Genomic DNA, 23,257 nt, shown 5'->3' on the forward strand with positions numbered 1-23,257 from the left:
CATCATGTATTCTCTGCGGAGCAGAGCAGAGTTTTACTTCTGAAACGGAATTGCATGCAATGTCTAGCATGGCAGTGATCATCTCTGTCAGGCGTGAAAGCAGTAAAGAATGGAGGAAGCCAGAAACAGAGAGCACTGGTACAGGACATGCAATATGTACAGTCCCGGAGGTGGAGAAAAAAATCCAACCTGACAGATCACCAGAAGGACCAGAGGACAGGGGGTTCCATGGACAGCCAGGCCAAGGGTGCAGGATTCAGGGTACAGCCTTCTGTAGACCAGTTTCTGGAGCAGAGGTCACAAACAGTATGAGTCTGGCTCCTGCTCTAACCATACTTGTTGTCATTCAGCGCATGTTACCCATATCATAAGGAGCATACACAGACCCTCGTGGTTAGCTCACAGTGGTCCTTCAGTGAGCTCATACCATGACAATGGAATATAATGAGGACTCCTAACAACAACAGCCACTGCTGATGCCATGGTGATTGTGAGATGCCAGAAAAATTTGGTCCTGATCTAATATTTGTCATCCTGCCCACCAGGTTACCATCAGTCCTCGAAGGGGGTTCCCTCTTGTGTTTCTTCCATCTTTAACCCATGAAAAGGTTCTGGGGGAGTCTTTCTTGCCCACTTGAGGGGGTTGGGGGTGAATATCACGTGGTCAAATAAATTCGTGGCTGCATAAAAAAATAACAATAAAACAAGTTTAATAAATATGAAACTGTTAACAACAATATAACAGACAAAAGGATAAAGCAAGTTATGTCCTGGCAGTATGAAAAGGATCAATATCAATAAACAACATCAATAAAATTCAATAAAATAACAATTTGAATACACACGCACAAACACACACACAAAAACACTTTAATTCATATGCAGGTTCTTTTCACATGTGCTTCCTGGTTACACTTACATTCAAGTCTCTCACATATATGCATTTCATCATAGAGGTCAGGGTGCAGGTTGGTCTGCAGTGCAGCACCACTGGAGCAGTTTTGGGGTTCAGTGCCTTGCTGCACGGCACTTATGCAGAGACGCACACCATCTTAAATGTGATACCAACAGCCTTTCAGCCACCAGCTCACAATTAGAATACACCCCCCTGTCAGTGCCGGGATCGAACCATTGACTTTTCAGGCTGGCCTCAATAGCTCAATTAAGAAACACTCAATAGAACTTTAACTAAGTGTTATGATAACAATGGCCACTCGCTGCATTTAGTTAGTTTTGAAACACTGACAAAATACATGGACACATGCTGACGCAGTGGAGCCTTTCCTCATGTAATTAAACATAGAACAGGCAGTTAAGTCTGCTGGCAAACATTATTTTTCAAACACTTGCTCCTGTTTTCTGAAATGTCTAATTCCCTCTGCGCTATTGTCCTTCTCGCTGCTATCTCTACATTGTGGGATGTGCTGCCTCTGTGACACAGTGGTGCATGGCCAGTGCAGCAACAAGGATGAAGACCATCCCACCAGCAGACACAGCCTGCTGGTTTCTTTGGAACACATACTGTAACGCTGCCTCTCTGCAGAGATGGACACGAACTTTACCCTTGCATCACCCCTGTAGAGCCAGTTTCTACAAACATACAGTAGTTTTTGGACTGGGTGCCCTTTCTCGAGCTACGGCTACAATTACACAGTAAGCTTTACATTTATATTTGAGTCCATTCAAGCTGCACTGAACCAGCAATGACCCAAAGGTTTCACACAAAGCAGTCAAGAAAATTGCTAAAGGGCTGAGCAATTTATGCATGGCTTGTCGTTTATTGCTGAGCTTATTTACACTAGATGCCCGTGAGGTGCTTTTAGGGCCACGTGCCTGTAAAATGTGTTGTGGAATTGCAGTGTTATCTGCCCCATTATTATTATAGCCATATCATTCACACATGGGGCTAAAGTGTGGGGATCGTGGTATGAATAATGGAGATGGTGAGTCTCGTTACTTGGCAACCTCTGTGTGTCATTGCATCAGTCATTGGGGTAATGGCAGACATGACTGCTACAGTGACAAAAGAAAGCATGGCTTGGCTGTTTTGATGTATGAGATGCAAAGTGCTGCTGTGAAAACACCTCCGTATTATGATCTACATTGTGCATACGTAATCTGGTTTACACTGCTAATGCAAACGACTGTCCTGGTGGGGGATGATGTATCCTTGCTTATCAGAAAGGCTTATCAGTCATTGACAGGGTCCATGTGAGAGCCCCACTTCATGAAGTTTACATCAGAGGCCCTCAACCTTGCAGTCATGAAATGATTTTCATTCACGCTTCTGAGCATTTCAACAGCAGACCCTGACATTCTTATCATGCTTGAAAAACAGACAGATAGCTTTTATATACAGTGCTGTTCTGTGCTGACAAAATAAATAAATAAACCAATTAATTACATGCATGAACAATGCTTAATGATAATAATGTCCATTCAAATGGAGGCTTCTGGAATTCAGAGCTCTAAAATAATTAGGTGCTTTGAACCTTCCCTTACACATGCCTGACAAGAACAGCTGGTACATTGTGTGGAACAATACAGGACACAAGGGACAAAGGTTAATTCCGTATCTGAGATGCACTGCCTGCCCTGCATCATTCTACATCTCTCTAATGGATTTTAGATTCAAGAGATCTCAGGACACCTTCAGGTCAAGAGTCTGCATATGTGAGTCTTTGGAGGTTACTTCAGTTTCATTGTTTCATGAGCTAAACTTGAGAGCATCTGCAAAACAATTAAAACAAAAGAGAAAGCACAGAGACTGGGTGATTTGAATCATGGGTCTTGGCATTGGTTTTCCATTCATCAGATTTAATCTGCTGGCAATCTGACTGAGGCTTGATGCTGGAATGGCCTGAGCTTGACCCTCATTTTCTGTTTATATTGTAAAGCCAAGGTTTGGCTCCTGCCAAGGCACCCTGGAGAAATACCCTGCACCTTGTTATCAACAAATCTTCCAGGGAGGCACCATCAGACATCCTCTAAATGGCCACTCCAGGTTGCAATGTAGAAAGACAGATATTTGGTTTGCAGTGCATCAGGAATATGCAGATCAGATGTGTTTCTAGCACTGGAAAAACATATTGGTTTCCCCTTTTCTTCTTTTAGCATAGATGGAGGTGCATTAAACATCCGGTTTGAAAGCATTAATGCTGGTTGCTACAGTGGATATGTGGCCTTCTGTGTGTCTACATTAAGTAATTGTCAGGGTCGATTGAAAATTTACTATTTAGTTGAAGGTTTGAATACGCAGTCTAAAGGCGCAAAATATGTTCTATGGTAAGGTAATGGCCATTGGGAACACTGTTGGACATAAATCATTGCCTCTGATGGTTTTCACTGCTGATGTATCGGTTTCACCCCTGACACACTCACCAAACAAGAGCAAACATCCCTCCAAAGGCTGCTGCGAAACATTGCACGCCATTGAGACGAAACATCATTCAACCAGAAACTGTCACAAATCACTGAGAGAACCATGAATAATGTGACCATACTAGGTGCTGCAAGTTGTCAATCATACAATAGTTTATTAAATTGACTTTCAAATAATAGAACTGCAATTCCTGCACATCTAACGGGGGTGAACCCAGTCTTATAAAATATTTGCTAATTTGACTGCAGTCGGCACAATAAGGACACGATGACATATTGAAAGGGTCTAATCATTTTACAAGCGTTCCATCTCAGACTGATTTTTCAGGCGGGGACATTAACAGAGTACCATTGTCCTACAGAGAAGGTTCTGAGACACTCCCAGCCAAACAGATGACTCGTACCACGAGGCCACTCGCTCAGCCCGTGCGTGCTCAGCTGATTTATGATTTCAGCGCTCTGCCTGAGCTGAAATGATTATGCAGGCAGCTCCCTGGGCCCCAAGCACAACCATAAAGGTTATTAGAGGTGCTCCACCACTCCACGTCCAGCCATATGGAGAGACTGTGGACAGATGAGTTTTTAAGTGCCGTATTGTAGATCCCTCAATGGGGTTTGGGATCACTTCTATACAGCTGGTCAGCACAAACACTTTCACTTTCACTTTCACTTAAGCAAGTTTCTAATCTCAAGATGAGCTTGGCCTTTTCACAGCACAGCTGCTGTCAGCCTATCTATGTGGTTCCCACCAAGGACCTGACTAGCACTTGCCGTGTGCAGGGTCTCTGGGGAGAGAGGAGAATCAATACAGGATAGACTCCCCCTCCTTCGCGCTGATCCTCACAGGCTCTGTCATGTGTAGTCATTTTCTTTGCCATGCATGTGTTTATTGGGACTGCTGAGTTATTGCTTGTCAGGCTGCCCCAATATCCTGTGGCTTAGGAGAGATCACCAAAGGTATGCTCAATGGCTCATTAAAGGAATCTTCATTTGGAAGACAAATGACCCGGTGCTAAAAGGCAATGAATCTCTATCTGAACAACCTCTGTGCTCTGTCCTGAACTATTTGGCGAAGTTAACATGCAATCACATCTGTGCATAAACTAGACCAACTCTTTTGAAGAATAGGAGTTTTTCCTCTTGCTTAGAGCTAATAATAAATCCATATTCACTGCCATTATTTACCTTTTTATTATCTCTTTGCAGTGAATTGCAGTGAAGGTATTTTGCATGAAATTGTCTCTAGTTTGTAAAAATTTGTTAGATCAATTGGGCCATCATGTGAACATTGCGTGATTAAAATTACTGTAAAGTTGTATAATTATATCTTTGTAATGGGAACAGGTGGTGTGGTAGCTCAGTTATTAGCACCATGACCTCACAGCAAGAAGGCTGTAAACTCACATTTTGGCTTTAGTTTACTCTGTGTGAAGCTTGGTCCAGTTTTGTGCTTCAAACAATCTCCTGCCCTTCTGACCTTGTGGAAAATGAAAGAATGAATTACTGCAGACATGTTCTTTTAGGCTTTGTATACTTCAAATCATCTGATCAATTTATTACCAATAAACATGTTGCATAATCAATAGCCAGACAGTCATTAGTGAGATTTATTTTGACAACAGCTCTTCTGAAAGCACAGCAGTAGAAGTATGAGATATTACAGCTGTCCTCCTTCCTGCTAACCTTTTTCAACTCATCACGGCCTCGTTCCAAAGCATTTTATTATCGGGTAGCAATAGCAGCCCCGGCTGAATACGACCAATATCACTAACGACATTCTAATGTGCCATCACTTCAGCAGCTGAAATAAACAAACCATCAGCCATGCCTTCATTAACAATTCACGGTAGTGTTACCTACTGGGTAAGTGGTATGTGGCGCGTCTCTGCAGTGAGCCCTGCTGTACTACACCTGGGTTTATCTTAACTGTGAACAAGGAACATTTCTTCAACTGATTTAAAGTGAAAGTTTCTGAAGGACCCTGAAAGTACTTTCTCTGATTTGTAGATACTGATAGAGAGGGAGGCTTCCTCCCTTTATGGCTTTGGCTGGCTAACACTTTCAATTACGGTGCACAAAAATGTGAGTAGTTACTAAGGAATGAGCAGCCCATCCTCACCAGAAAAACAACCATATAGATCATTGGTGCAAAATGGTAATTACAACATATTTACATTTATTGTTAGGTGGTGACCTTGAGTAGCCATAATAATAGGAGGAAGTCAGGTGATGTACTATGAAGAGCAAGACAGTCTGCATAAGGGGGACGGTGGGGTGGATGCATGAGTCAAGGACCTTCACTGATATATATTATATATTATAATATATATTTAATTTTGCTGGGTGAAACACAACAGCAACAAGTCATTAATTACTCATTACATGATCATTAGTTATGTTTTGTGATAGATTATATTATACTACTGTTACAATAATAAGCAGTCCCTCATTACTTCATGATTATGATAAGTAGCTACTGAGCTTTACTGGGGAATTCCCAGTTAGTATTTATACCTATGTCATGTTTTATAGCAGTACTGATGCTGACGCCTTGAAAATGGCAATAAATCCAATCCAATACCAAAATTATCTCGATAGACTCATCATGGGCACAACAGTGCAGTCCAACTACACTAAGAGAGATGAACAGAAAAAGCACACAGACCAAACACTTAACTGTTCCCCAAGGCCAAATAAAGCTCCGTTCCAGCACAGCTTCACTTCTCTGCTGGTTTTAATCCCAGGACCGTTGGACAGATTATAGATGACTTCATTTACAATTAAAAACATGCATCTTGGGTAGATTTAGCTTTATGTTGAATTAATTTGAATTCCAGTGGTGAACTGTTGCTTTTGCTTCAGTCTGAAAGAGCTGATGCAGTTTTAAAATGAAGCTGGTGAAACGAAGGAGGGAGCACTGACTAAAGGACCCACAGCTCATGGTATACATGATGGAGACTAAGCTTTGTTGTTGAACTGCTGAACTGATCCGTTGCCTTTAAATAGAGCCAGAGATAGTTATGATTATATTAGCAACAAGGCCCCAAGTTATACTGTAGGAAGTAACAACATGGTGTATCAGAGGTTCTTTAACAAGTCTAAACATATTCTAATTAGCTTCCACCAATTAGAAATGCATTGTGCCGTTGTTGCAGTCACCTTTGACTGGTCTGTGGTGTGTCTTATTTGTCTTTATTATGTCATTAGCCACCATTCAATGCCTGTACTCCCAGATCAAACACAACCCTATTTTAGGTCACATACATTCAAAGCAGAGCCAGTGTGCTCAGATTAAACCCCCTCATCTTTTTGGCAACAGGAATGTGCAGATGATGAGTCACCAGAGCACTACTTACGTAACATCAGAGCACAGGCTAACAGGGGACAGTCACTCCCTATTATGTGATTAAAATATTGTTTTTATAAACTACAAACAATTTTAAAAAAACATGATAGATTCTCAATCACTGGCAATGGCTCAGCAGTTACACTAAAAAAAATCAAAGAATATAGTGAGAAAGAGTCACTTTTGGATAAAACAACCAATTAATTGCCTGGATATTACAGCTCACACAGTCCTTAATTGTCTTGCTCAAGTAGACTGTTGTTTTATATGTGAAACTATGAGAAGATTTTTGCTAATGTTTTTTCTCAGTAAATATTAATTAGATAGATAGAAATGTAGACTTGGTTTGGTTTTGAAAGGCCACCTACTACTTTCCATTTATATTCCATCATGGGCTGAAGACTCAGCTCTGAAGCTGGACATGTCTCTCACTGGATGCCATCACACTGCTCAACCCTCTCTGTTCTCTAAACAATAAATTCAGCCCAGGTCTGCTCGATTATTCCATTTATTTCCAGAATATGACCCACACCTTTAAAGGTCTCCTTTTTCACTGCCTGTGATTTTCACTGAACATTACAATAGTTAATAGTCTCTACAGCCCGAATTTGAAAAGAGGTAGTTGATAACTTGTATTAACCCTGAATAAGCCAATAAATCAGTTTCTTCCTTGGTCTTCAACATATTATGTAAACACAGTGAAACTCAACATTCTCTCTATTAAATCTTCCTGGATAAGTCTATCAAATCAGTTCATAAAATTGAAATGCACACAGGTTTGCCTTCCAATGTGATAAACGAAAGATTTGTTTATTAGAGTCAGATAGCACCGCCTGTAGAGGAAAACCTCTGTAACAAAAGGTATTCTTAAGTAGAGATGTGTTTGCATTTCCATTTTGCAAATCCATCATACAAGTGGTTTGAACTGGACCAGGTAGTGTATGCATTACCTTAAACAGTCTGACATTTGAGAAATACATATATTCACCTTATTTCAAAGGGAAATTTGATGCTGCTCTCATGTCTGTACTGTAAATATATGGCTATAGCCAGCAGCCAGTTGGCTGACCTTGGCTGAAAGAGTGGAAACAGAAGGTTTCTAGCTACTAGCCTGTCTAAAGATAACAAAATGACTCCTGGAAATCTCTTCCCAGGATTAGGAGTTAGGGATAGGGTTAGGGTTTTGACCTGAACATGGTCAATGTGTGGTCACAGAATAATGAACTGAGAAACATAGGACCCTGGGAACATAGAAATGCTCCCACTCACATGTCTGCACACTAAATATGAAACTACAGCCAGCAGCTGATGCACCAACTGCAAATGGGGTGAACAGCTAGCCTGGCTCTGTCCAAAGTAAGAAAATCTGCTTAACAGTCGCTCTAAAGCTCGTGAATTAATGTGTTTCTGTCATTTGTTTAATTTGAATAAAAACTGAAGAGTAAAAACAGTGGTTTCATAGGGGATTATATTTCCTCTGGTTTCAATCTTTATGCTAAACTAAACAACTGCTGCTACGGCTGCTGGTAGATGCTTTACATTTCTCATACAGACCTTAGAGTGGTATCAATCTTCTCAGCAAGAAAGCCAATAATAAGCATATTTCCAACTTGAAATGTATTATAATGGCAATGGCAATAATGGCAATGAGACCAGAGAAAATCAATGACAATCGTCAGCAGCTACCCTTTTTTAAAGTTTACTGTTATCCTTCTATATAATGGCATTGTCTATAATGGCATTGTCTTTCTTGATCTTTGATTTGTCTGTCCAGTTCCATGCAACAAGGTGGAAGAAAACAATCCCATAATCACTTGAAGACAATTTCCCTCCCTTCCCCTTCGATATATAACTCCCTATATCTGCAATAAAAGCTCATGATTATGGCACTTTGTATTCCATATTCACAAGAGTTAGTCAGCCAGAGAGTGACTTTGGGCTCATCTTTCTGCAACTTAAACTGTTTCTGGCCTTGTGAGGCTCTGTGGGTATTATGGGATATTGTCAGATGTGGAAACAAAGACGAGTGTGTTAAGAGGTAGGCTGCGGGTGATGATGCATCATCTGAGCATGGGAGCTCCTTAACATGGCCTGTATACCCGTGCCATTAAATCTCCTTATAGAGATTAATGACCCAGACATCCATTTAAGCTTATGGACGAACCTGAACAGCAGCGTGCCACAAATCATCAAGTCTTTCAGTGCAGGTAAAGGCAACCGATCCTCATTCTTTAGACAATGCAATGTGGAGTCAGCTCAATGAGTTGCAACCACTAAATCATAGGGCTGTCCTTCTGGGATGTGCTCAAGTTGGTGTATACACAGAATCCACTTGCAGTCTTACGGCCCACATTTAAGATATGTTTCTTATACCAGTAAACAACATTTATTTATTGGACTTACTGGAGTGACAGTGTGCAGATACATGTGTGGATGTGTTTGGACAGTATTCCACACAGAGCAATGTTTTTTAAATCCACAAATGATGTAAATTCACAGTGATGTCTGGAGCAACATAGCCTGCAGAACAGATCACTCACCTGTGGAAATTCCTCAGAAACAAGCTTCAGGGCTGTGGAGGGAGGCAAGATAATGGTGGCCACATCCAAATCTACACCAAGAAGAGATTCCTAAGAGGGAGGATTCAAAAATCACATGAAGTGCATAAAATAACAACTCTAAACTTCTTGGTTCACTTAGGATGCTCACTTAACTAGGCTAGAGCAACAAATGTGTACTCTAGACTGAGAGACCTGAGGCTGGTGCTGGAAAAACATCTGAATTGTATAGATCAAAGAAAAATACAAGCCCAGCTTTTGTCCAAACCACTAAGTGGCCAAACTCCTTGAAGAAACCCTCAGTTCTGTAGACACCACTTAAATCCTGATAGGTCTCTCTGCATCAAGTAAAATTATCTAGCAGACAAAGGCATATAGAATATAAAAATAGCTAAACAAAATCTTTGGGAAAAACATAGAGCAATGTGAACACCTTTGTCTGGAGAAAAATCTTGTATTGGAGCAATACAAACATTATTAACACTGAAAAGTAACCCTGTAAGGCTGGAGGCGTAGAGAGGATCTCTGGAGGGATAAATAGATCTGTTGCTACCCAGGCACTAAGGCATAGTAGAGGTGCTTCTCATTCATAAAATGCTATGCTATCATATTAGAAATGACAATATTTCCAGTTCAAGAGTTGGCCTCAGCCTCCCCAGGGCTGTGGTGACTGGGAATCTGGGTTCAATCTATTGCATCAGTCACTCTTGGAAATGATATGAATGTCAGTGCACAGCATACAGTAAAAGTCCAATCATTACGACAACTATTAATAGCCAGGGTGCCCTGCAAATACACACTTTTATTACACAGGACCTCATATAAAGAATAGTCAGGGAAAGAGGAAGATGTGGATTTCTGCTTCTATACATCTGAATCTGAAGTACAGTAGATTAGCTGTGCAGTCAAGTTACCATGGTGACATACCAGACGCAAAAATGAAAAACCATCAAAAGGCATCAGCCACAATTCATGAAGACCTTAGTCACTGTAAACCCAAACTAGGAGTAAGAAAGTGTTTACCGTGCTGCTTAATTTATGCTGTATATGTTACAGCAAAACAGTATGCGTTATACACACTGTACTGTTCATGTACAATATTGATCTCTTTTGGTGGTAAAACTTTTCTCAAATTGTGAATTATTTTAGATATAGTGTATGATAACCTTGTGTGTCCTTAAGACAACCCTACAGTAATTTATGGCCACATAGAGTAATGTACAGACAGTTTAGATTGGAGCAACTGCTGTCCAGCCATGCTAGTGGCTCTGTGAGGCTGTACAGGCACAGCAGCATGTGTTCCAGAACATACTGTATCTCCAACAGTTGGGGCTGCCCTGGATACATGCATGCACATGGCTGGTAAGTATCATAAGTGCATTAATGTTTAGAATAAAAAACTGAGGACGTACTTTCTACAGTTAATTCTGAAACTTGCGTGGAGATAGTATCACAGCAGAATAAACAATATTATCCATTTGATTTAACTCATTAGTGATGCGTCATGTGTGAGATGTGCTGTTTTCAGAATCAGCAGCTGTCAGTAGATTTCTCTGCACGGTGGTTTTATCCCCATTGTGGGTTTGTAGCTGCCTCTGTGTACACAAGAGGACAACAAAACAAAACATTTGATGTACAGGCAAAAAGCCTGCAGGCAACATAAAAACCAGTGTAGATTCTGAATAGATACGCCTGAATAGATACAGATAACATGCAGCTTATCTCTCAGATACTGGACTCCTGATAGAAATTATTTTTACTTGGTTTTGGACCATTTAAAAAGAAGAAATCAGCTATTTTTGGTTATTTTCTGCACCATTTAATTTGCTGTGTAATGTTTTTAGCAGCTCCTCTAGACCTTTAGCTGAAGTGAGAGCACACAGTCACATCAGGATACTCATATTGATGTTAATCCTTCAAATTTACCAGATTTTCCATACTTGCACCACAACAACCAAATGATGAGGCAAATAAAAATTCTAAGTTAAGGGATCACCAAAGTTATTACTATTCATCCAGAAGGGGGCATGAATGTCTGAACTAAACTTTGAGGCAATCCAGCAAATCTGTGTTGAGAGTTTTGTCATCAATTGTGTCACAGACAAACAGGGATTGAACTCAAACGCAGACCACACGGCAGACCAGGTGCAGTTCAATAAATGTATTAAATTAACTTAGGCAGGGAGGCAGACGAGGATCAAAACCAAAGTGAAGAGTCCAATTAAGCAAATAAATCCAACAAGGGAGCATAAGGCCAAAACATTAGAAAACCAGCCAGGATCAGGGAAAACAAAGCAGTGTCCAAAATCACAAGGCTGAGGGTACACTCACAGTGACAGGAAGGCTACACAAGAAAGGGACGACAGCACATGGACTTAAACACACTGGGCAGGGAGAACTAATCAGACACAGGTGAAAACAATCATACAGTCACAGAGACGTGAAGACACAGGAAGTAAAGCAACATGTGATACAAGGAAAACCTTTGACATAAAACAGGAAATAACCAAACTATACAAATGGGATTGTGACAATTTTTCACTTAACAAATGTCAACTTTTGGGAGTCATTTGAGGGAAAGTCACAAAACATAAAACAAAACTTTTGGACCAAAAAATGTAAATTCAATCAATATCATAAAGTAGAGTTCTTTTTTTTAATTATTTTATTTTTTTTTTTTTCTGGTTTGATTTGAGTAAACAGACAGGTCAAAGAGTGTGGAATGAATGGCTGGGGATGTTGTAGTGCCACATGTCCGTTTGGAGAACCGTAGGCACTTAAGCAGTTTGGTGGAAAGTGATGAAAATCATCTCTCTGACCATCTGCCATAGGGCTTTCCTCTATACTCTGCAGTCTGGACACTAACAGGGGCAAACTGTGACCTAATGTTGACACTGAGACATCTCCGTCTTCCAGCTGGGCAGTACATCCCTGCCTGGTTATTGATGGTCAGATGGGGAGATGTAGCCACAAGGTAGTTATATGTATTAAAATGTCACTGCTGATATTTGAACTCTGACAACCTGCCTGAATCCCAAAAGTAATTCTACACAAACTCACACCACCCACACATGGAGAGACCTACTCATGCACATACAAATATAGCCTTAACCCTGTACACAAATATAGGCATATGCGCAAAAAGAAAAGGCATCACACCGTATGTCACTGAGCAAATGGGCGACTTGCAAACACTGTGTGAATAAAGTGTGAAAGGTGGCGCTTTTCCAGTGATTATGATTAATAGCAAAACTGTCTCTGTACAACAGCTATGGCTGAGTGCCTGCATATAAGATTACATTCCACTCTATGAAGCAATGTCACACTCGTGGTGGGTTTGCAAGGCAGCACATATATACAAGCATCTCCACGTGTCATTTATATTTAACGTGTTGGACATGCCTCATGCTACGCAGAATTTTATGTGGCATTGCAAACATTATGGGCAGGTCATCCATGATGCCATGTTATAGCCTTGACAGAAAATACCAGGGGAGATCTTAATGGTTGACAGGAAGAAAAAACTGTAAATAAGCTATTTGTCATTGAAATTGTCAGGCCATAGCCCATAAAACAATTTATAAAGATATTATCTCTTGTCTTAGATAATAAACCACGACCTGGTATTTCCCTCACGCTCAATTCCAGTCAGCTAGAGAGATATTTAACAGGTCACTCCTGACTTTAAACCATGTAAGCTGCGTTGCAGGAGACTGAGCCAGCATTTACCTCTCAGCCAAGCTATAGGTTGGTCAGGGGCCCCGGATTCAGACTGAGCCAACTGAGGTCCAAAGCTGTAATTATACATGAACAGATGGCCTTGCTGGAGGACTCTCCTCCCTCAATCCCTCCTTCTCTGAGACCTGCTACCTGCAGCGTGCCGAGCTTTCACTGCCATCGAAGCATTGTTGCACATAGTTTATTGTTCACAACAAATGGGGGGGGGGGGGGGGGGACTTTATAAATACTGGCTTTATAGATAGAGAGATGGCTGTGTTACCAGGGAGCTTTGAGCTCCATCACTGGAACAGCCAGACCATCAAAGACAGCCTGGCTCACCATCTTTGAGCAGTATATAAAACAATGTGAGTTCCACAGCTGTGCATTGTGTTATTGCACCTATGGACATGCCGCTGAGAGGTCTTAAAAGTCCCTGATAGAAGATCCCTTAACATGAATATCCTATTGATGGGGGCATCTGTTGGGCATAACATGGAAAACATGTACTTTCAGATTTAAATGAACTCTGCAGTCACCGACTGAGGCAGTAAGAAAAAAAACAGTATACAATACAGTACAGTTGGCATTCTGTGAAAGTCTTTCTGTAGACTCCCATGAGATAAAGATGGAGTGGGATAGATGCTTGCTGTGCTAGCCATGTCCTTTGTTCTCTCTTTGAAATCATGCAGGTGATTTATGGGCGAGGAATACAAATAATGCCTCTGCTGTGTTCTGCTGTGTATCAGTGGCCCAGTGCAGACAGAGGCAAAGTCAAAGGCAATGTATAGAGAGTTAAAAACAAAACAAACAAAAACCGGAAGAAAAAAAGTAGAATTTATTTCATTTTAAGTAAAGGTTCATGCAAACTACTTTGGGGCAGCACACAAATGATTCAGGGACCCAAGAACTCTGGAGAAAACATGAGATTATGGATACACAGGCACATATCGAGCTGTTTTTATTATTATTTTTTTTTCTGTAATGCCTGATAGAGATAGGACAGCTCCAGGCTTTAAAATGCCATGATTTGTCAAATAAAAATGATATACTTGCCATTGAGTGATCTTGTGACCAGATTCTAGACGCAGGCACTTCCTTTTAATCAAAAACCGCAAAATGAAACTGTGTGCAGTCAACTGAAAACTACACCCAGATGTCTGTATCACAGAAGGAAATAAATTATGTCTCCCCCTCCCTTGTCGTCATGTGTGTTTTCTATAAAACTGTCAACCAGCAGAGGCAATTACAGCATTGTTTGCACCAACTACACGCTAATGCTCAGTGTCATGCTTCAGTTCATCATCTCGTCTATCAGGGTCCGAACAGCAGCCCTGCTGTCTCTGCACGCCATTACAGAGGTCGCTGCAGCAATCCCTCGCCGTGCCTCATGACCGTAAGTTCGCAGTGTGTGACTATAGGCTGGTGTGTTACTTACTGCTCAACAGGTATAGCATCAATCTCTGTGCTTTAATGGCTGGCTCTTACTTCCCCGTTGTGGCTGTAGACCTGCTTCTCCTCTGTTTAATGGCAGGAGGAGGAGCACAGTCCCCGTGTCCACTGAGACACATACAGCTGTAATTACACTCAGCCAGATTGGTTAGGGAGAAAGGGCAGGGCAAGTGTGCACCCATAGGACACACTCAAAACACACATTTAAGCACATACATATAGTTCATGGGGACAGCGCATCCACATGCAGGTCACATGTCTTACAGCACGTACTATACATGTTACGCACGTCTCCAGAACATGGTCGTGATGATCTATTAAAGCAGTGAGAGGAGAAAAGGAGAAGCACCACACACCAGTGATGGAGAGGGAGAGGCAGGGGGCGCTGGGAGGACACCTGGATGACTTGTCACACTAATACTGGGCAGCGTGTGAGGGGATCCAGCTGGGAAAGAGCGCTTTCAAGACAGAAAAATGTCCAGGTTTTCTCCAGGTAAATACACCTGAACAATAAAACAGTATGATACAGCTGCTAAGTAACATATTATACCATTCAAAGCGTAATGAATCCCAGGAGTGTCCTGCAGGCACTGAAAGGTTACAACTTTTCTCACTGCAGATGTTTTCACTTGGTCACAGGTGTGACAAACAATATTAATGGAGGCTGCGTTCCATTTAGGTGTGCCGGGATCTTTGCCCTGAAATGGTGCATCCTGGGTGGCCTGGCTTTACACAAATAAATGGATAAATGCAATTAGCGCTGTATGCACAGTGAACCTCGCCCTGCAACTTCTAAAAGTGACGCATCCTACAGTATAATTGTATTAGCTACACCTGTGTTTGACAAGTCAATATGCTACCATTCAAATGTCCATGCCTGCCCCGTGACTTGTGTCTTTCATGCTATGGCAAATCAAAATGGTCTGGTGGTGAATTTTAGTAATTTTAACACATTTTAGCACATTCCTTCTTACTGCAGTAGATATCACCAAAATACAGAAGGCCGGTCTCAAGCAGAATATTTTCCAACTTTCCCAACAGATATGAAGTATTAACACCAAATGCTGGGAGCTGATGATAAAATACAGTCAATTTGTGTCTATCCTGAAGGTCATAAAATCCAAGCCCACAGGCTAATGAATGTAAGTCTAATGATTCATATACATACTGTCAGACACAGTATGTTTGGTTTAGACACTTTCCCTCTTAGCATTTTCTCCTTTAGAGAAATCACTTGCATCCTATATTTCACTCTGTTGCTTGAGGGAATCAAATGAAGCAGAACAGATATTATATCTAATTATGCCATACTGTATAATATTGCTCCGTACTTTAAGTTGCGTTTTAATTTAGTCTTGCGTTTCTTTGCTTTAAAATCATTTTATACTCAATAGAACTGGATCAGGCCGTGTTCTCTTGCATCTTGCACCATGCTGTATCATCTCACATGAAGCAGTGATGTAAAGTAATTACATTCAAGTTTCTATCAGATTTCTATGTGTGTGCCTGAACGTTAGAAACCTACCTGTCTGGATCTTCGGTCGGGCTCAAGAAACGTCCTGCTGTGAATGTCTTATCCTTCCCTCGAGGTGAGCTTCATCAATCTTCCCCTGAAGAATAAACAACCCTTTGATTTGAAGGACACAGAAAAGTCCAGGTTGGACGCTTCATAACTGTTCTGCTCAAACATAACAGCTGGCTGCATTCCATTATCACACAGATGGACATGTTCCTGTGGCCCATAACTTCTGCTTAATGTATCCTCCTCTTGTTGAGCTTCACTGCGGTTTTATCCTCCTGTCATATGCTCAATTAGCTGCCCCTGGAATTCATCGAGGCTTTCTTTTAGTACTTTAACCCAAAGTATCATCAGTAGGAGAAATCAGCTGCGTAGGTCAGCCGTAGCTCACATACTATACACACGCACTCAGATGGGACCATGAGGTTGACAATGTGGTCGTCATCTCAGCATAATTTATATCAGCCAGCTCATCCTCAGGAATCATAATTTGCCCACCCTCGGTTTGTCCTTTGAAATGTGCAGCAGATGATGACTAAAATTCCTGGAGGAGTTGACAGTATGTAAATGAGAGGTCAAGGTTGTGGAAGTCAAAGTTGATGTAATTTTGCATTTTGGCAGCTCCACTGAGTTAGGTTAGTGTGTTTGCCCTGTTTTCTCCTTTCTGGGAGTACATGGGTGAGCGTGCTCTCCTGTCTCTCTGCTTCATTCTGCTCTTTTGTGAATGTTTCCACGATCTCTGGTTACATGGTGAGGAAACAAGGTGGTGTGACTGGCATAATTGGCTCAGGAAAAGAAACGAACAGAAAATGCACACACAATTTCAGGCATGGTGGGGAATTGGAGCAGTCTGAGATTTTTCTTTCTTTCTCTCGGTCTTTTTTTTTAAATGATGCAATTTCCTGTAATGTATTTCAGCCTGAATTCAGACACATTTAACTGCATTGATGTTTGCTGTGATGCTCATGTCACACTGTGCGGTTTAGTACTTAGTGACAATTATATTCTCAATAACTTATTCTACTCAGGGGTCTTCAGCTCTTCTTTTTGTCCTCCACTCAATACCCTTCATTTCAGAAAGGCATCCATAATGCATAATGCATAACACCGTATCTCTTATTCTGGCCGTTAGCTATTCTTATATTTCATGGTGTTGAACAATCTGTACTCATGTTGATTGCCCTGTAATGGATTTGAATCATCTGTTGTATAAACTACATTTGTCTCTCACATGAAGTGTGTTTTTATCCCTTCTCTCAATAATTGACTGACCACATTTCTTTCCAATTGTTAACGGTATCTTAAACCATGCTGAACTGGGACGTGCAGTTACTGTAGTTTGCAGGTAGACACGTACCCATCTGAATGTTTCCGATGATACACAAAAATATAATTTGGTGATACAAATTAGTTAAGTATCGCTCTTTATATATAGCTCTTTTTAGGACATACACTAAATTGCTTTCTTGCAGAGAGTTCGATGAGAAGATTGATGAGAAGATTGATTGACTCTCATACCTGGACAATAAACATGAAGCTTAAGCCAGCAGCTGGTTAGCTTGGTTTCACAGAAAGACTGGAAAAGGGGGACAGCTAGCCTAGCTCTGTCTAAAGGTAAAACAAGTCTACCAACACCTAGACAGCACGCTAATTACCTATTCATATCTTGTTTAATTCATGCAAAAACACGGGTGGAAAACAACAGGCTGCAGAGGCTTATGTGACGACTATTTCCTGCAGATATTTTTACACCTTGCTTTTTGTGCCAATTTTAAAGAAGAGATAAAGGCTAATTTTTAGTCGCTTGGAAGACTTTTTGACCAACTTCTGCTGTTTCAGCTGTGTTTTGTGCAGAGCTAAGCTAATGCTGTTGCTGGCTGAACAGCCAAATATTTACTGCTCCGGATACATACGAAGTGTCGATCTTCTCAAACTCATAAAGCAGAGCGTAAAAATGTGGCATTACTGCGATTGACCATGTGAGCTTGTAAAGTCGTTTTGTCATGGCTCTTATTTGCAGGTGTGATAGTATGAGCAGAAAAACGCACCATGAGGCACGCTCTTCTTTTAGGGTGTTTTTTGTTGCTTGTGTGTGTGTGTGTGTGTGTGTGTGTGTGTGTGTGTGTATGTGTGCATGTGTATATATAAATACTTGGCTATTTGTACTGAGCTGTCAAATATGGTCTGAAAAGGAAGTTTTAAAGTATGGAACTTTAAAAATGGAAAATGTGTTACACTTGTGTAATGTCCACTGTTGACAGTCTATAGACATACACTGACTACTCTGTACACGTCCATTATCTACCTCAGTTAAAGGATGTTAAAAATAGAATTTCCATTGCAGAAACACTGGCTGAAAGATTCTGAAGATGTTCATGCATCTAATTATACAGTACAGTAAAAACACAGAAATATCCAGCACAAACGTATCATTATTAATCTGTAACGAAACCCCTGTGGGGAAACATGTTCCCTTTTAAACTTAAGCAGTGTTGTCATGTCAGTGTGAAAGAATTTCACTGAAGACTAAAAATATTTCCCAAATATTCCATCCTTTTCCTTCTTTTCTATAGAGTCTCCAGTCTTCCATCAGCGCTCTATCACACTCTTGTTTTCCTGTGGATCTCTTCATATCATTCTCTGTCTTTCCCCATCTCCTTCAGATACAGCTGGAAAGAAAAGACCAAACGGTGATAAATGGACTTACTTTGTCTGGCTCTCCCGTGTCCTGGTTGCAGGTGATTAGATCCACTGTCTGAGCATTTGACCAAGGGACCACCTGTGGCTACAATTTTTCTGTTATCTCTGCACAAGTTATTGCTTACTGTATGTGGTTTCTGCAGTGGTTTTATAAAATAATATTTGTGCATCGTTTTGAACTGTAACACAATTTGACTCATTTCATTGGGGTTTTCAGTGCTGAGCTTCAGGCTACATTCTCACATTTAGCCAGAAATGAGTAACACAGATGGCTCAGATAACAGGACATAAACGTGTCATTTAAGTTTTGTAGGTGACATGTTTTTGAGGGATTATTTCCTGCCACAGATGTTCATTTCCTCCTGTGGGTGTCGAATGACTGACACTAAGTAGAGCGGAACTGATCTGAAAACACTCATCTCAGCCACCATGAAATCATAAAAAAGAGAAACTTTGACAAAGTAAAGCCTTCGTGTTCAGTGCAAAGGATTACTGTATCTTGAGAAAGTAACTGTAGGTGTTTTTTTTTTAAAGAGTAAGAACCAAAAGGCAAAAATGCCTCAGATACCATGTGCAGACACCACCAGGAAAATCCTATGCAGTAGGTGGGGAGGAAGTCGCTCTTGAAACCTTTTCTATTGAGTAGCATGGTGTGTCTCTCACCCCGGATATTCTTTCCATTCTTTGAAATGCCATAACGTACTTTAGTGTGAGTTTGGAATTAAGTTACTTCTGTATGACTGGATCTGCGGACAAATGGTGTAAAGCCTGTCTGATTGCCTCGTGACATTATGAATCAAGTTCAGTAAGGACTGAAGACAGAGGAGTTAGAAAAGAGTGAGCTGACTGGACTTCTGGAGCCTGTTCCTCAGCTTGAGGCTACTGTATGTTAGCCACTACGAGCATAACACACACACACACACACACACACACACCACCGATCAAACTGTGCGTGTGCTTGAGTTAAATTGTGGAGGGAGGATCTCTGGCTCTGAAGCATCGGTTTTGATCCTTTGCATGTTTTCACTGTCCATCATGAATGACGGTGTAGGACAAATGTCTTGCTAAATTGGTGGAGTACTCTTTTAAAAGGTGGTTTGCACTGGAGATCACCTTAAAATACCCACCATGGGAGCAAATGGATCGGCAGCCTAGTGAAAGTCATTTTCACATTGAACGCAGCCTATTTGTTCTTTCTTACTGGCATTGATTTGACTGAGACTTTGCAACTGACTAAATTTGTCATAATGTAAACATTTCTATTACCCAAACCAAGGCTACGTCATATTAAACTTGACAGACCTGCATGCGAACTTTGCTGAACTGTTCCCCAAAAGCAGATGATTTCTTTTCATTGTTATATTGCAGATGTCAACACAAAACGCGAAGAAATCAGGTGCCTTGAGTTTGTATGAGTAATAGCTAACAGGTCAGGCACAGTGCTAAGCATTAAAGGTATGCTGACTGGAAAATTGTTCAAAATGACCCAGATGTTTTAACACATTTGCACATACTTTATGCACATTGAAGAAAAGTAGACTTTTGTACAATATCTCACTAAATATATTTACATGACATACAATTCGCCATCAGTGCAATACATAGGAATGTTGCATATTTACCAAATGTTAGACTCTTTCCTTTATGAAGAAAAATAATTTCAATGACAGAAGCTGATATAACTAATGTGTAAAGTAACATGTGCAACTTTCATATCGGTTAACAGCTTCACAGGAAATAAAAAAAATAAAGTCTTAGTACCACCCTATCAATAATCAAATATCAAGCATTGAAAAAGTAATAGATCACATGTACATATATATCTTCATATATGTAATGGATTGCTTTTGTACAAATATTCTATATAACTTTGGCAGTTTATCAGGAACAAAGTTATCGGAAAAATATGAAACAATAATATCAAACTGTCCGCAATGTCATGTAAGCTTGCCTTCCAAAGCTCATGTTCACAGTGGTCATTCAGAAAGGCTGGAAGCTGATGGCCAAAAAGAACGAACAAAAAAGCCAAAGAAAAAGAAAACATTTCCATCCTTTCTGCTAAGACTGTTAGCACTGGAGGCTGTCGTCATTGTTGTCATGGTTATAAAATTACAAACACCTATGAAGGTTTACATAGCAGTCATCGCCAGTTAAAAAAACATGGTCTATTTTCAGGTCGACTTAAAATACAAACAGTTTGAAGGCAAGGGGACAGGACCCTGCTCGGTGGTCACTGTGGAATCATGGGAGAGACATGACCGAGAAGAGGACATGCACAACAGTGCTGTGTGGAGAAACGTGAAGCCAAAAAACGAGGGTGCAAAATGAAAGACTTTGCAACAATCAAAATGCCACACGGTCAGAAAATGACTTACACCGGACAAAATAATCGAGCAAATTTCCAACATACTAAGTTCACCATAATTCATATACGTTGGTTTTGTTCTTTTTTTCACTGGTTTGGCACTTTATTGGAACAAATCTCTGTTCAAAAAGACTAAATGTTGTACAAAAGGTATTTCATGTCTCGTTAACATAACTCGTAGAATATAGTACTTAATAGTAAGCATACGGTAAGTAAACACTTGTACATACTGTAGTTTTAAAATGAACATTCCAACAGATGTTTTACGCACATGCACAAAAACAAACAAACAAACACAACTCTCTCTCTCTCTCTCTCGCTGTCTGGCCGCATTTGGGCTTCCTCTGCTCTCTGGACAATCTCATTCTCCTGTTTCAGTCCAGTTAGAACAACTGTTGCGACCGCTCTGTCTCCTGGTTACCTCTTTATCGCTCACTTAAGACAACACAACTCTTTTAATACTGCATTTTTGCTCCACATTACGACACTTCCTCCGTCGAGCGCGAGTCTGTCTTGAGACGCACAAACTCTTTGGCCACCTCGTCGTTGGTCCTTTGAGAGAGTATCCTCATGATGGTGAGGCCAGTTTCGTCCATGGAGACGCTCTTCATCAGGGGGTAGCAGGCGGAGCAGCTGCCCTTGTCCGCAAGCTCTCGGAGCTGGATGACCGTCATGCCGATGATGCGGTCCTCGCGGGCGAAGCAGTAGTCCTTTACCGAGACGTGCAGCTCATAGGCCTCTGGACCATGTTCGTTACTTAGAACACTGGGAGAAATGACACAAGGGATCAGAAAGGTCAAACTTCACACAACGTTAAGTCAGTAATGCTTTAATTTACTTTTCTGTAGTTCTGCAGTATTTAAAGGGGAAATGATTTCACCTGCCTGGATAATAAAAATGTAGGGTTTACCGCAGCATGACAGTTCAGTAAGACCCTTAAGAGTATACTTGTAATTGACTTTGATATACTTTTTTTATTAATATTGTTCAGCCTTCATGAAAAGGCCAAAGTCTCATTCTGTAGAACTGTGACTGCAAAACAATCGCTCTTTGGACACTGACATTCGGCTTTGTTCGCAGCTGAATATAACGTGTCAGTGAGTGTAAGAGGCTGCGGCTGGCTGACATTTCCTTATTATATATGTGTCCCTGATGAGACAATTCAGTCATGTTTTGCAACTGAAATGAAATGTTTCAATTCACATGAGCCATTATTCTGAGGCAGCTTTTTTTAAAGGCTGTTTTCTCATTGTCCCCAGCAACATCGCAGCTTCTTAAAATTCAAAGGACAACGTGCATCTATATGCAGGCAGCAGTGGGCCTGCACTGATCACGCCGGTGTTGCTGCACCTCAGTCTATCATCACTTCAGTCCTGTGACATAGTTGACTTGATTCAGAGGACAACAGTGTTGAAGATTGGACAAGCCTATAGATTGCTACAGCAGTCACTTGACATCCTTCAACAGTTTCAATTCAATGAGCGCAAGTGCTTGTAAAACAAGTGCATTCTGCCTACTGCTTAGAACAATAAGAAGGACAGCAGACTGAATACTAGTTTGAAGGCACAGCAGCTTATAAGGCACAGAATGTGCACACAGAATGTAAGATATATGCAGGCATAATAATAATAATAATAATAATAATAATAATAATAATAATAATAATAATAATAATAATAATAACAGCAATGCTTTGCGCCCTCTTCTCTCCAGCTCTGTAATTGATGAAAGCACGATTACTCACTACTGGAATGTTTCATTGTACTTTGGTGACCAATTGTTATTCTTGGTCTTGGTGCTGAATTTGCGCTTCTTGTCAGCCAGGTGCGGTCCCACGGCGTTGACCTCTACAAACGGCCGGAACATGGCGTTGGTTTGCCAGATGAGGTTGTTCACTGCAACCACTGCGGAATGTAGAGAAATCAATCATCAGCGACACAGTAGATAAAATGTAGTTTGGGGGAAAGTGAATCCACATCAAATACTAATACTGGTTTATGAAAATTGTATGCCTGGCTTCCTTTTTGGAAGCATATTTAGCTTACTCCCACATATGACTGGCTAAATGTTCATAATGCTGAGATACTGTGAGAGCAAGTACAATGGAATTTGATAGCAGTAACATTTCACTTATCTCCAACATTAATGGTGAACATCTTTGCATGTCAGTGCCAATGAATCAAATGGAAAGAATTTATTTACACTGACATTCCAAAAAT

The 23,257-nt window shown here is 40.8% G+C and overlaps 1 protein-coding gene across 2 annotated transcripts in view; it reads right to left on the reverse strand.

The window, feature by feature from the left end:
* Window positions 1–20,166: 20,166 nt before the first annotated feature.
* Window positions 20,167–23,257, reverse strand: part of unc13c (unc-13 homolog C (C. elegans)) — a 105,530-nt gene continuing 102,439 nt past the window's right edge. For both annotated transcript variants that reach the window (XM_076755826.1, XM_076755915.1), the window contains 2 exons: window positions 22,783–22,942; window positions 20,167–21,803 (listed from right to left, as the gene is read on the reverse strand). In XM_076755826.1, the coding sequence (XP_076611941.1) occupies window positions 21,518–21,803; window positions 22,783–22,942 (446 nt within the window). In that variant the 3' untranslated portion in view covers window positions 20,167–21,517. The remainder of the gene's footprint in view (window positions 21,804–22,782; window positions 22,943–23,257) is intronic.

Source organism: Chaetodon auriga, chromosome 1 (genome assembly GCF_051107435.1).
Source record: "Chaetodon auriga isolate fChaAug3 chromosome 1, fChaAug3.hap1, whole genome shotgun sequence".
Classification (NCBI taxonomy): domain Eukaryota; kingdom Metazoa; phylum Chordata; class Actinopteri; order Chaetodontiformes; family Chaetodontidae; genus Chaetodon; species Chaetodon auriga.